Consider the following 15,611-nt stretch of genomic DNA (forward strand, 5'->3'; position numbering starts at 1 on the left):
GATAAAAGTGTTCCTAGTTTTCTTTTGCTCACCCTGCATTCTTGACCAAGCATCCTGCCACCAGGCCTGGAGAGCAAGATTAGTAGGAGTGACCTCGTTTTAGAATCATTATAAAAAAACCTAAAGGCCGTAAATAGAAAAGAACACACAAAATTCTTGAGTATTCATCAAGGCATCTATATGTAAATCTGGAAGAGACAAAAATCAAAGACATCACAACATAAAACAGGATAGAGAAATTCATTCAGATCACATGGACACGCTGGCTGCGTGTATGAATCAAATGTATACAGAAATGAGACCGAGAGGCCAACTTGTTGCTATTTCAATGCACACAAAGCCGTATCTTGTATGAATCTACAAAATAGCCACACTTTATGAATAAGACGGAGCACAATTCTAAAACATTATTCGATGGAAGCTTTATGAATAAAATAAACGTTATATTTTATTGTATATTTAAGTACCAGAACATGCTGATTTAAGGGGTAAAAAAGTAGCAGAACATGCTTCCTTCTTTTCTTTTCTAGGGTACAATATACATGGTTTTATTCTCTGATGGATAACAAAAATTCCTCCCTTAAGAACAGCAAAAAGGGAGAGCATGTTACACTTAAGTCCAGAGTCCCCAAGCATAAAACGGACCATCTTCAGCTGCTTTCGTTTTGTCAGTTTGACCCGCATCTGACATCAGCTACAACATGTCGAATGTGCGGCCCATACCATTTGACTCGTTCGACATGCTCCAGAGAGACTTTCCAAGACAGTCCTGAGACACAGACAACAGCCCATGGCGTGTAAGGACAAGAGTTATGTGTTTCGACAGGAATAACAAATGCTTGCTAGCTGAAAACTAAAGACACTGTACCATGAGCTGTCGCAATGCTACTGATAGATTCGACAACATTGTCCAACCAGCGCGCCTCGTCTGAGTCGTTGACGTTCCCATGTATATGTAATACGCCTCCGCCAACCCTAGTACATGTAGAGAACATAATAGAATCAGGACTTAAGATATTCATTCTGCACTAACAAACTTGACAAAACTCTGTAGTATACATTTGCAGAAGAATGTAACCATACAGCCCATTCGCTGGCAAACCTGTCTATAACAGACTACACACTTGCGCGAAAGATGTGATGATGATGTAATTAATGGGGCATTCACTTTTCCCAATAGTTCACTCCAATAAAAAACAACACTACTTCTGATATGTGGCACTGCCTTTACTCCAAAAAAAACCGAGCTCAGCCTTCCTTTTTTTGTCTAGGCACATTGAAAAAATATTCATGAAGGCATTTTTGTCGTGTAAAAACAATCTAGAAATAGATGTTATTATAGGTCACACCAAACTGCTAGACTCTATGAATTATTTTTTGCACCCGTAAGCTGTAATGTTGAAATGGCAAACAAGGTACCTCTCTCTGCTAGTTTTGCTCTACATTCTTTAGGCCTCATTCGATTTGGAGGATTTCCGTAGGAAAAACACAGGAATGAGGATTCCAGAGGAAAGTTTCCTATAGACGCATTCGGTTTGTAGGAAACGAGTACAGGAATTCCTCAGGAATACTATTCTTTTCCTGTGTTTTTGGAGGAAACTACACATCCCCCAAAGCTCATGTTTTGCATAGGAATGAGGCAATGCAATTTCTTACGATGGCAAGTGCCATCCTATCACATTCCCTATACTACTTCTAATTCCTGTGTTTTTGGAGGAAACTACACATCCACCCAAAGCTCATGTTTTGCATGGGAACGAGGCAATGCAATTCCTTACGATGGCAATTGGGAAATGCCATCCTATCACATTCATATACTACTTCTAATTTTGACGTTTTGGTTTCCTCCAAACTGAATGAACCCTTATTATCTAGTGCTTCGTGTTGTATTAATTTGCTGGATTAAAGGCATAATTACAGAGTTCTGCTTACGGTGGTGTATTTACTTTTGTGTTCCTGTTATCCATAATATAGATGGAATGATACATGTTATGATGCTTCTGCGCTCAGTCGTTTGTATCCACGATAGCTGTTGATGGCCCCATTGAACCAGGACAACACATACGCAGTAGTGCCGCATCATTGGGCATCTCAAGCGTATCCAGACTCTAAAGCAGATGGGCTGAGCGGGTCTGTGGGTCCAGTGAGAAGCAAAGTTAAGAAAAATAGTTTTCTTTTGATTTTAACATGCGGGGAGTGAAGGGGAGCCTTGGCACAGCGGTAAAGCTGTTGCCTTGTGACCATGAGGTCACGGGTTCGAGTCCTGGAAACAGCCTCTTACAGAAATGTACGGAAAGGTTGCGTACTGTAGACCCAAGGTGGTCGGACCCTTCCCTGGACCCTGCACAAGCGGGAGCTACGTGCACCGGGCTGCCCGTTTTTTAACATGCAGGGAGTCACATAATTTACAAATTTTATAAGGATCGTGGCAATAACAGCGATCTCCCTCTACGCCGACGACGTGATGCTCTTCTGTCACGCCACCATCGAGGAGGTCTCCGCTGTCAAAGGCATCCTGGACGTGTTTGGCACGGCTTCTGGGCTCCAGGTGAACTACACCAAGAGTTCTGCCACGGTTCTCCACGGCGATGATTCTGACGCGGGACTGTTTGAGCTGCTCGGGTGCCCCGTGGTGACGCTGCCGATCACCTATTTAGGCATCCCGCTCACCACCCGTCGCCCCTCCGCGGCCCAGCTGCAACCTCTCGTCGATGCGGTGGCGGGCCGGCTCCCTACCTGGAAGGCATGGCTGATGAACAAGGCTGGTCGGCTGGCGCTTGTCAAGTCGGTGCTCAGCGCGATCCCAATTCACCAATTGCTCGCGCTCGCACCCCCAAGAAAACCCTGAAGCAACTTGAGAAGATTCAACGAGGTTTTCTTTGGGCCGGCCGCGCGGACGCCCACGGTGGTCACTGTCACGTGAATTGGCGCCGGGTCTGACGCCCGCTCGAATATGGTGGCCTAGGTGTCCGGGATCTCGAGCGCACGGGGCTCGCGCTCCGGCTACGTTGGCTATGGCTTGCGCATACGGACACTGAGCGCGCATGGCAGGGGCTGGACCTGCAGTTTTCGTTGGAAGAGCGCGCCCTCTTTCACGCTTCCACGACCATGGCCATCGGGGACGGCTCGACCGCCCTCTTCTGGGAGGACCGCTGGCTCGGCGGCCAGTCCGTTCGCGAGCTTGCACCCATGCTCTTCCAGTGCATCCCCAAGCATCGCCGGAAATCGAGAACGGTGGCGGAGGCCTTGGCCGGCAACAGCTGGGTGCGCGACATCCATGGGCTGCTTGGCCTTCCCGAGATTGGACAGTACCTGAAGCTTTGGCACCTTGTGCAGCACGTCGAGCTGTCCAACGAGCCGGACAAGCTGCTCTGGAGCTGGACCGCTAACGGCGTGTACACTGCTCAGTCCTGCTACCGGGCAACCTTCCAAGGCGCGACGGGCTGCCACTCCTGGAAGCAGTTTTCGTTGGAAGAGCGCGCCCTCTTTCACGCTTCCACGACCATGGCCATTGGGGACGGCTCGACCGCCCTCTTCTGGGAGGACCGCTGGCTCGGCGGCCAGTCCGTTCGCGAGCTTGCACCCATGCTCTTCCAGTGCATCCCCAAGCATCGCCGGAAATCGAGAACGGTGGCGGAGGCCTTGGCCGGCAACAGCTGGGTGCGCGACATCCATGGGCTGCTTGGCCTTCCCGAGATTGGACAGTACCTGAAGCTTTGGCACCTTGTGCAGCACGTCGAGCTGTCCAACGAGCCGGACAAGCTGCTCTGGAGCTGGACCGCTAACGGCGTGTACACTGCTCAGTCCTGCTACCGGGCAACCTTCCAAGGCGCGATGGGCTGCCACTCCTGGAAGCTCATTTGGAGGAGCTGGGCACCGCCAAGAGTGAAATTTTTCCACTGGCTGGCTTGCCAAGATCGCTATTGGACAGCGGAGCGGCTTGCACGCCGTGGCCTGCAGCACCACCCGCGATGCCTTCTATGCGGCCAAGAGCCGGAGACGATCAGACACCTGATGCTCGCGTGCCCCTTCGCTCACACATGGCACGAGATCCTAGCTTGGCTGCGCTTACCGGTGCCGACGCCCGAGCACGACGACTCGCTCATGGACTGGTGGCTGCGCGCGAAGGACTCCACACCGCCAGCGATCTGTAAGGCGCTGAAATCCGTGGCGCTTTTGGTGCCGTGGATGATCTGGAAACACAGGAATGCGTGCGTTTTTGACCATGTGAGCCCATCGCTCAATGAGCTTGTCGACAGGATCAAGGATGAGGCCCGATGTTGGGCAAAGGCCGGGGCTCAAGGGCTCAGGGTCGTTTTGCCATCATCATGGGATGTCCACTGATCACCTGACAACTGTGTAAACCTGCTTCCTAGGAGGATGTAAATTCCCTATCTTTCCAATGCAATGAAACGCAACTCCGCCTATGTTGTCTCAACATAGCCGGTCCCAAGCCCGGGTAAAGGAGGAGGGTTGTGATAGGCTTGGCGAGCCAACGTAAAAACTCAGCCACTCTTATGGAGATGAAACCCAAAAGATTTTCGTTGGGGCGTAACCCTCTCAGCGACGCGCCACATCGGAACCCGGGTGTGGTGGAAAATGGGCAAGGGCCGGGCCGTCACCCCCCAAGTGGCGCGCCGTATCTTGATCCGGATACGGTGGCAAGTGAGCGAGGATCGGGTCGTCGCATCCTTAGTGGCGCGCTACATCGGCGCCCGGATGTAGTGGAAAATGAGCAAGAGTCTTCGCATTTGACTCGACGAGTGCGAAGGGTAAGGAAGCTAGCCGAGCCTAGGAGGATTCGCTTAGGTAGCTAGAACGTAGGGTCTCTGACAGGGAAGCTTCGGGAGCTAGTTGATGCAGCAGTGAGGAGAGGTGTTGATATCCTTTGCGTCCAAGAAACCAAATGGAGAGGACAGAAGGCGAAGGAGGTGGAGGATACCGGCTTCAAGCTGTGGTACACGGGGACGGCTGCAAACAGAAATGGCGTAGGCATCTTGATCAACAAGAGCCTCAGGTATGGAGTGGTAGACGTCAGGAGACGTGGGGACCGGATTATCCTGGTCAAGCTGGTAGCTGAGGACTTGGTTCTCAATGTTATCAGCGCATATGCCCCGCAAGTAGGCCACAATGAGAACACCAAGAGGGAGTTCTGGGAAGGCTTGGAAGACATGGTTAGGAGTGTACCGATTGGTGAGAAGCTCTTCATAGGAGGAGACCTCAATGGCCACGTGGGTACATCTAACACAGGTTTTGAAGGGGCGCATGGGGGCTTTGGCTATGGCATCAGGAATCAAGAAGGAGAAGATGTCTTAAGCTTTGCTCTAGCCTACAACATGATTGTAGCTAACACCCTCTTTAGAAAGAGAGAATCACATCTGGTGACTTTTAGTAGTGGCCAACACTCTAGCCAGATTGATTTCATCCTCTCGAGAAGAGAAGATAGGCGTGCGTGCCTAGACTGTAAGGTGATACCTGGGGAGAGTGTTGTACCCCAGCATAAGCTGGTGGTTGCTGACTTCCGCTTTCGGATTCGTGTCCAGCGGGATAAGCGTGCCAAGGTCGCTAGAACGAAGTGGTGGAAGCTCAAGGGGGAGGTAGCTCAGGTGTTCAAGGAGAGGGTATTTAAGGAGGGCCCTTGGGAGGAAGGAGGGGATGCGGACAATGTGTGGATGAAGATGGCGACTTGCATTCGTAAGGTGGCCTCGGAGGAGTTTGGAGTGTCCAGGGGAAGGAAAAGCGAAGATAAGGATACCTGGTGGTGGAATGATGATGTCCAGAAGGCGCTTAAAGAGAAGAAAGATTGCTTCAGGCGCCTATACCTGGATAGGAGTGCAGACAACATAGAGAAGTACAAGATGGCGAAGAAGGCCGCAAAGCGAGCTGTTGGTGAAGCAAGGGGTCGAGCATATGAGGACCTCTACCAATGGTTAGGCACGAAGGAAGGTGAAAGGGACATCTATAAGATGGCTAAGATCCGGGAGAGGAAGACGAGGGATATTGGCCAAGTCAAATGCATCAAGGACGGAGCAGGCCAACTCTTGGTGAAGGACGAAGAGATTAAGCATAGATGGCGGGAGTACTTCGACAAGCTGTTCAATGGGGAGAATGAGAGTTCTACCATTGAACTGAATGACTCCTTTGATGAGACCAGCATGCGTTTTGTGCGGCGCATCCAGGAGTCTGAGGTGAAGGAGGCTTTAAAAAGGATGAAAGGAGGCAAGGCGATGGGCCCTGATTGTATCCCCATTGAGGTGTGGAAAGGTCTCGGGGACATAGCGATAGTATGGCTAACCAAGCTTTTCAACCTCATTTTTCGGGCAAACAAGATGCCAGAAGAATGGAGACGGAGTATATTAGTACCAATCTTCAAGAACAAGGGGGATGTTCAGAGTTGTACTAATTACCGTGGAATTAAGCTGATGAGCCATACAATGAAGCTACGGGAGAGAGTCATTGAGCACCGCTTAAGAAGAATGACAAGCGTGACCAAAAATCAGTTTGGTTTCATGCCTGGGAGGTCGACCATGGAAGCCATTTTCTTGGTACGACAACTTATGGAGAGATATAGGGAGCATAAGAAGGACTTGCATATGGTGTTCATTGACTTGGAGAAGGCCTATGATAAGATACCGCGGAATGTCATGTGGTGGGCCTTGGAGAAACACAAAGTCCCAGCAAAGTACATTACCCTCATCAAGGACATGTACAATAATGTTGTGACAAGTGTTCGAACAAGTGATGTCGACACCGATGACTTCCCGATTAAGATAGGACTGCATCAGGGGTCAGCTTTGAGCCCTTATCTTTTTGCATTGGTGATGGATGAGGTCACAAGGGGTATATAAGGAGATATCCCATGGTGTATGCTCTTTGCGGATGATGTGGTGCTAGTTGACGATAGTCGGACGGGGGTAAATAGGAAGTTAGAGTTATGGAGACAAACCTTGGAATCGAAAGGGTTTAGGCTTAGTAGAACTAAAACCGAGTACATGATGTGCGGTTTCAGTACTACTAGCTGTGAGGAGGAGGAGGTTAGCCTTGATGGCCAGGTGGTACCTCGGAAGGACACCTTTCGGTATTTGGGGTCAATGTTGCAGGAGGATGGGGGTATTGATGAAGATGTGAACCATCGAATCAAAGCCGGATGGATGAAGTGGCGCCAAGCTTCTAGCATTCTCTGTGACAAGAGAGTGCCACAAAAGCTAAAAGGCAAGTTCTACAGGACGGCGGTTCGACCCGCAATGTTGTATGGCGCGGAGTGTTGGCCGACTAAAAGGCGACATGTTCAACAGTTAGGTGTGGCGGAGATGCGTATGTTGAGATGGATGTGTGGCCACACGAGGAAGGATCGAGTCCGGAATGATGATATACGAGATAGAGTTGGGGTAGCACCAATTGAGGAGAAGCTTGTCCAACATCGTTTGAGATGGTTTGGGCATATTCAGCGCAGGCCTCCAGAAGCTCCAGTGCATAGCGGACGGCTAAAGCGTGCGGAGAATGTCAAGAGAGGGCGGGGTCGACCGATTTTGACATGGGAGGAGTCCGTTAAGAGAGACCTGAAGGATTGGAGTATCGACAAAGAGCTAGCTATGGACAGGGGTGCGTGGAAGCCTGCTATCCATGTGCCTGAGCCATGAGTTGGTTGCGAGATCTTATGGGTTTCACCTCTAGCCTACCCCAACTTGTTTGGGACTAAAGGCTTTGTTGTTGTTGTTGTTGTTGTTGTCCAATGCAATGAAACGCAAAGGCCATTTGCGTTTTCTCGAAAAATAACATTATTGAATTAATCTTTATGACTTAAAATGTAATCCCAGCTGGTCCCATGGAGTAGGCCAAACTAAGCTTGCAAGCACTAACAGCAAGGAATCAGTCAACGAGAAGCTCCCAAAGTAGTTAGCACCGTGGTGGTGGTGAAGAGAAATTACCTCAAAGCCCTAACAGCAGTAGCCCAGCTACATTCACTGCAGGGTATCAGCCCAAGACAAACACGATCAGCAACCCCCTAATTAAAGGAAGGAAAACAGTAAGCAGCAATCATAGTGCAGGTATTTAGCTCAACAAATGAAATGTGTTCACCGCATACTTTTGGTGCTGTCAAACGGTTATCTCCTTCAAGTATAACGCATCGATCTGCTACATGGTTGTCCATTACATTCCGCTGAAGAGCCTCCAGAGCATGTGGATTCCATTCACATGCATAAACCAACTTCGCATTAGCCCTGCAAAGAAATAAGGATTATATTTTGCAGCGGAAGAAAATCACTTAGAACTAAGACCAAGGATGTCATCGAGAATATACTTCACAAGAAATGGGAGCACAAAGTATCCAATTCCGGAAAACAAGTCCACAACCACTTCATCTCTACAATCAAGCTGTCCCATTCGAAGCTTCTCAGAGCGATTACCAGAAGAAAACATGCATTTTGTTGCATCGAGTGAATAAGAGATGCCATTTTCATTATGGGTTACCCACCCATTATCACCCACAAGAAGTTCTAATGTACTATCTCTTGTGCCATTTGGCATGATTTTCCCCTGCAAAACAGGAAGACCAAGTCAATCACATATTCACATCCTCAAAAGAAGGAACTGCTTTTAACCTGCTAATGGAAACACATAGATGTTATAAGTTATTCAATAAGCAGCACCTTACATCAGGAAGTATGTGCTTAAAGTGGACACGACATATTATAATCTATAATATGACAGGACAACTGTTTTAGTTTCAGATTCCAAGTATTTTACTGCCACTTAGAGAGTGGAAACTCATAGTAACTTACTTGGCGTGCAAGACGTTGCGCCCCAAGCGACTTGGCAACTAGTTGCCAAAGTTCTTCTCTAACTGATTCCCACAGCAGGTCCTTAAAACAAGTCTTTGGAAGCACGGTGATATCACCTAAGGTTTCCCACCTGGGCATCAAAAAATTAAAAATTCAGCAAGTAAGATGTCTGAACAAGACATATATTTTTATTTTAACAAGTATGTTTCCATACTACTTGTACTTCTAGTTTTCAGAATAATAAGTTCACCTATTCTAAGCAGGTCAGTGAGAACAGACCTAGTTGGCAGCTGCTCTAACAACCGAGAGGGCATTCCTTTTCTTTCCAGTAGAGAAGATATAAGTTCTCTCATGATGATTTGAGGAGATTTATAAGCTTTTCGGCTGAGAGCTAGTTCATCTTTCAAAAAAGAACCATGAAACGATGATAATATTTCCAATGCTTCATGAAGAGCAATGCTAGCACCGATAAGCTTCTTTTCCGGACATCCCAGTAGTCCTTTAGAGATACATGAATCATCATCTAGCAGCTTGGAATGTTGATCAGTGAGTAAGGTGTGGAAGTTTCTACTAACAGGAAAAAGAACAAGGACATTATCCTGGCTCACTTGAACTTTTCTAGCAAGGTCCAACCATCCAAACTTTTTTAGAATATCCTTCGCTAATTTGGCATATTTCTTTTCCAATTGGAAAACCAGAGGATCTGAACCAGCAATACCATTAGTGGCAGCATCAACCATTGACTTCACGTTATGACTAATAAAGGTGCCATTTTGCTCACGTTCTTGTAAATCCATTGTATATGTTGCATCCCAACTCTGTACGGCATTGTCGTTCTTCTTGTAAGCAAGTTCAAATACTGACTCCAGCAAATGAAGATCAATTTTTACTGGTTGACAAAATTTTGTTCCAAATGCATAGCAAGATGCACCACCGCCAATAACAACAAGATCATCATCGGTGACAACAGATGAGCTACGCACACAAAGGCATTGACCTAGAGCTGGAATGGAGACATGGAACCAGACTCTATGCTTTAAGTGTAGCAATGCTATTTCTTGGTTGTTTTCTCTGATTGGGCAACCACCAAGTATCCCAATATAGTGTTTATAGATGAACATGCAATGTGAAAATCTAGGAGAGGGAGTTCTTCCGCTAGTGATTTCTTTGTTCCAACTAAGTGTTGTTGTATCAAAACTATAAAAATCATTCAGTGCCCGCTGACCATCATGACCCCCAAACATGAACAGTGTTGACCCATAAGACACCAGAGAATGTGAATGTCGAGCACATGGCCATTCACCAGCAGCAGAAATCACATTCCATCGCATGCTTTCTGTGTCCAATATATTCAGACAAGAATATATGCCTTCATTACTGAGTCCACCAAATACATATATTTTCAAAGCTGCTGCTGCAGCAGCATGTCGGTGCCTGCATACAGGACGAAAGACTTCCATGAAATGAATGTCTTTATAATATTATTATCATTATGTACTACCCTAATTTTGTGTAGTCATCAGGAATTTCAGTACCTTGGATGGAAAATATCCCCACTGCACTCTACTCTTGACCATCTATTTTCTGTGCTTTGCAAAACCCAGACATCATCAAGAATTTCTGAAGGACCAGCCCTACCTCCAACAGCATAAATATGGTTGCCTACTGCAGTAGTTGTATGACCCATCCGTGGTGAAGGTGAACCTTTAACGTTTATTTCCTTCAACAAACCAGATGTGGGATCAAGCAGAAGGGAATAATTCCTTCTTGAATGTCTTCCTGGTCCTCCAAAACCACCGAAAGTTAGGACCTGCTGCTCTCCTCCAACAGTAAACGCACAAGCAGATTGGCCCCATAAGAAGAGCTTCTCAACTGGTTCACCACTGATCTTCAACTCAGTAATAGAAAGATGGGAACTTCTATTTCCCGATGATGCTGATAGTCTTCCCTCATGCATTAATCTACAGTATACAACAGAAGGAACAAAAAGGGTTAGTGATATAGCGGCTGTGTCATGAGTACAAACATACAAATAAAACTGATGCCCACTGGTAGAATGAGGACTTGTCACTTGTGCGATAGAATATTTATCTTTTAGGGAAGCAATAGAATATTTATGATTTGGTGCAGGAAAACAACCATGGCTTAGTAACATACTCTGACAGGTAACCAATTGACTCGCTGGCGAGCTAAAACACAACGGCAAAACCTTGCACTGATGTTTTTCTTAATTAAGCCAATATTTACCAAAAGAATATTGCCGTGACAGGCCAAGCATACATACCCAGCATGTACTTGCAATAATTTTCTCAATATCAAAATGATGTCAAATATGCATTAAAGGATCCAAAGAGCCAAAAAAATGTCACTATATGGAAATAATAAAAATAGAACAGATGGAGAAAAGGAGAGTTATAAGAACATGCCGTTCAGCATTACCAAAACCATGCTTCGCAATGTTGTTGCGTACAGCATCTCGATTTTCATAATATGACCCTTCTATTGAATTCTCACCAATTTCACAATCACCTTTGGTACCAGCGTCACAATTATAGCTGCCACGTCTCTTTTCCGTAACTAACAGTTCATCATGTGTTTGTACACTCTGATTGAGTGACGCCTGAACTTCAGAGCCCAAAGATCGATCGTCTTTTTTGGTATGAACTTGCAACCTAGATATACCTGGCAGACCCTGGCAGTTTGAAAGGAAACAATATGTTACAAGAAACAAACCCAGTAGTGTATAGCTTCTGAAATTTTGAACAATTATTCCTCTTAAAGTTACTGTATGACTGTCCTAAAGATTCTAACTGCATCCGCTTCAACTGCATTTAGCTCAATTCATACGGCGACCCTAAAAAAGATTTGGGCTGGCCAAGGTGACATAATCAATGATTGACTCCTTTGAGGAATGACTACAGCATCCCATATAGCAAGCTCCACATACATTTGCATCTCATTGACAATCTATGCGCGCATCAACCTAGTGATGAAAACCAAGCCGCAGACCACCAAGGATGAATTCTACAACATCTGCATGCACGAAGGCTGGTCACTTGATGGGTCTACGTGAGTCATCCCTGTTATAAGCAAGATGTAAATGCTACATGCCTAGAAGAGAAGACAAAAGAATTGTATATAGTTGGTAACATGTTGCAAGCCTTGACACCAATGCTAGTGAAAATCCTCTGCACCCTCAACCAATTCAGCGACTTGGGTGTGATATTGCGCAAATGAGTATTTAGCAGCTAAAGGCGTTCAAGGAAAACCCAATAAGGAGGAAGGTGAGCACCTACCACCCGCACGCGCCAAGTGAGGTTCCAGGGCAGAGATGGGAATACGCAGACATGACCCCGACAAGAAAATTGCACCTTTGACAACGCAAAGGCTTGCTGCTATAACCGCCAGGACTAAAGAGGCTTCATTTAGAAGTTCTGCAACCCGAAGATGGAAAAGGGGCATGCTAATTTCATTGACGACGAATCGGCAATGCTAAGATGCAGAGAGAGGAGGTGATCAAACAAGAACAAGATTAAGGGGGTGACCTTGTCACAGGTATTTCTAGGTATGTTTAAACTAGCCATGCATGAGTAATTGAGTGTGACATCCCAGCTTAATAGGAATGATAGACTACTCATATAAACAAGGTGTGCCTTCTTTTCTGGGAGCCCAACCGGAAGGAACCTCAAAGTTAAGCTTGTTTGGCTTGGAGCAATTTGAGGATGGGTGATTGACCCAGGTGCGCACGAGTGAGGACAAAGTGCGCAGGAAAGACTAGTGTTGGTATGTGGGGCCAGTCTAAATCCCACGCACAACGGCCAGGAACCAGTGGGTTTTGTCGAGTCGTTACAATTGGTATCAGAGCCGACCCTCGCGGTTACACGGGTGTGTGCGGGTCAGTGATGCATACATGGGGCACATGTGGATGCTGGCATGTAACATTCCTGCTGGGCCGACAGGGACGTCAGTTCCTTTCAGAGGGGGGGGGGGGTATGTGACATCCCAGTTTAATAGGAATGATGTACTATTCATATAAACAAGGTGCGTCTTCTTTTCCGGGAGCCCAACCAAAAGAAACCCAAAGTTAAGCGTGCTTGGCTTGGAGCAATTTGAGGATGGGTGACCAACTGGGAAGTTGATTCTGGGTGCGCGCGAGTAAGGAAAAAGTGTGCAGGAAAGACTAGTGTTGGTACTTGGTATGTGGGACCAGTCTAGATCCCAGGCGCAACGGTCAGGAACCGGTGGGTTTGGTCGGGGAGTTGCATCGAGTCCATGCATAAGGTGAGGTTGTGGCGCATGCACATAAGAGTGCTCACGTGTAAACACTGCAAGCTGGTTGAGTGTAGTCTGCATCGACCTGGTTTGAGGAGTTGATTGCATTACTGTTGGCAGAACCATGGTAGTTGCTCATAATAAGAAGTTTAACATAACTGTGGTCAGTTTGTTTCAATGCATGAGATAAGCACCATACTATTTGCACCATTACTGTGACAATGTGAGCTCGTTCTTCCTAGTGCATCCGTGTCTTTGTTCACAAGTTGAGTATATCATAACTCCTTAATTGAGTTTACTTGACTAAAAATAACATGGCTAGTCTGTCTGGGAAAAGACAACTGAAAATCCATTTAAACTTGATATGCACTAATATATATGTCAGTAAATACATGTTCAAACTTCACGTGATAACACTTGCCTAAGCGCATGGTAATGGACAAATGGTTAAACAAACAAGGGAGTAATAATGCCAGTAAGAGTAAAAGAAAACGATAATATCTGCTAGGATGCAGAAACAAACATACCTTTGACTGCAAAACGTCTAGAAAGCCATCCATTCGTTTCTTGTTTGCCTCCATCTTACAGTTGGCAATTCTAACAAGGTACCGGATGTACTCAGGAGAAACAACAAGTTCATTTGTCAGACCAAGAGGCACCTCCATGCGAATTGAACATCTTATTGCTACCATTGCCCGTCTTTGCAAGCTTGTGATACCTAAAAAAGGCATCAACATTGCAAGCAAATGGAACACAATAAGTCAATCAAGCACGCCACCTGAACTCTACTATGTAAACCCGAGATGTACAAACCGGCTCACCTGACTCCCGGAACCCCGCCCCGATTGCAGCGGCCACGAGCGCCGCGGCTGCCGCAGCATCCCTGCACTCCACCGCCACGATCATCGGCTCGAACCTGAACACGAGCTCGTCCCCTCCACCCCTCTCTCCGCATCCAGTCCCACCGAACAGGAGCTCCACAACTGCGTCCGGGTCAGCGGGGTCGTGCGAGATGTACAACCACCCGCCGCCCCGGGCCTTCTTCTTGGGCTTGGGGTCGGCCGCTTGGGACTGCGGCGAGGGCTGCGCGAGAACTGAGATGCGGCCGGAGCAGGAGGACGTGGTGAAGAGATCCGCGTGGGAGTTCAGCGCGTCGAGGAGCGGGGCGATGGGGGCGTCTACGCCGCCTTTCGGTGACTTGTCCGGCGCCGGCGAGGAGAGCGCGGCCAGCGCCGCCGCTTTCCGGCGAGCGAAGTCCATGGAGGTTGCTTTAGGGTTTGGGTTGGGCTTTTCCGAGGTTTAGGCTGCGGAGGAGGTTTTGTTGAACTGTTCACTTTTATAAGACCTTAAAGACATTTTAGATAATATACAAAACAACCTATTTTGAACTGCTTGAAATAACTTATAAAAGTGAACGGAGGTAGTAGTAGAAGATTGGGCTGGCAAATTAATCGGTGCAATCATTTTAGGTTTTTTTGTCTCACCTTCCATTTTCATTGGGTTTTTTCGCAGGTTTTTATTCATAGATTTTTTTCGTTCCCTTTCCTACTTTACCGATTTATTTTCGCGTCACCCTTTTACACAATGAAAAAAATCTGAACATATCAGAATTTTTCATATTGGCGCAAATTATTTAATAATGTAGAATCAATTACGATCAATCTCTAAAAATCAAATCTAAATTAATTAATATTATCTTAAATTGCTCAATCACATTAATAAAAAACAAATAATTGATTTTAAGAAAAACCACTGAATCACATTAATTAGGAAACAAATAACCGATTTTAAGAAAATTAATATGTAAATCATAACAAAGAAATCTCATCAGCCAAACGAGGCCCCCTCGAATGCCCGTGCACAGCCGCCCTGTTCCCTCCCCCTCCGCCCACCCACCCAAAGCCACCCTCTTCCCCACCGGCGCCGCCATCCACTCACCTTCTTTTCTTAAAGCGGGGAGGCTCCAGATCGAGTCGAGGAAGTCAACGGGGCGCGGCCAGATCCATCACGGCCACATCTCGTCGAGATGGGCCGTGCTGGGAGAGGTAGATCGAGGGGGCGGACACCGTGTGCATCTTCTATCTCGGGACACTGATCCGACCCGATCTGGTGAGAAGGCAGGCCTCCGTGTGCGGCAACGAGGGTGGCTGGCGACAGGCGACGGCCAGCCTTCTCCCTCCCCTCCGGCCCTCCAGTCTATGTTTCCTCCAAATGATTCTGCTCTAGATGGCGATGAGAGGTCTCTGTAACAGGTGTGTTATTCATTTGAACGGCGGTCGCCTTTGTGTAGTCGTCGACCACTATCCCCATGTTCATTGCTCCCATGTATTGGTACTTCACGTCAATAATACAACCTTGAGTATCAGTTTGATAATTCATCTTGAAGTCGTTACCTTTGACAACACATATTAGGTATAATATACTTCACTCTTCATGACTTTTGCACTCTCTTCCCATAAAGTCGGATTTGTTCATCCTTTTAGTGCAATTTATTTCCTGTCAGCAATCTGCTACGCATGCAATCTTATGAGCAAAATTTTGTTTAGGCCATCCTTT

The 15,611-nt window shown here is 46.8% G+C and overlaps 1 protein-coding gene across 1 annotated transcript; it reads right to left on the reverse strand.

Annotated features, from left to right (window-relative positions):
• Positions 1-407: 407 nt before the first annotated feature.
• On the reverse strand, positions 408-14,353 carry LOC119354324 (tRNA wybutosine-synthesizing protein 2/3/4-like). The gene is made up of 11 exons (XM_037621058.1): positions 13,877-14,353; positions 13,583-13,773; positions 11,210-11,475; positions 10,319-10,744; positions 9,063-10,217; positions 8,784-8,913; positions 8,303-8,538; positions 8,087-8,222; positions 7,929-8,005; positions 869-975; positions 408-769 (listed from the first exon to the last, which is right to left on the reverse strand). Exons 1-11 carry the CDS (start codon positions 14,313-14,315, stop codon positions 669-671), a joined length of 3,264 nt encoding a protein of 1,087 aa, XP_037476955.1. The 5' UTR covers positions 14,316-14,353; the 3' UTR covers positions 408-668.
• Between the last annotated feature and the right edge of the window lie 1,258 nt (positions 14,354-15,611).

The sequence above is a fragment of the Triticum dicoccoides genome, chromosome 2A (assembly GCF_002162155.2).
Source record: "Triticum dicoccoides isolate Atlit2015 ecotype Zavitan chromosome 2A, WEW_v2.0, whole genome shotgun sequence".
Classification (NCBI taxonomy): domain Eukaryota; kingdom Viridiplantae; phylum Streptophyta; class Magnoliopsida; order Poales; family Poaceae; genus Triticum; species Triticum dicoccoides.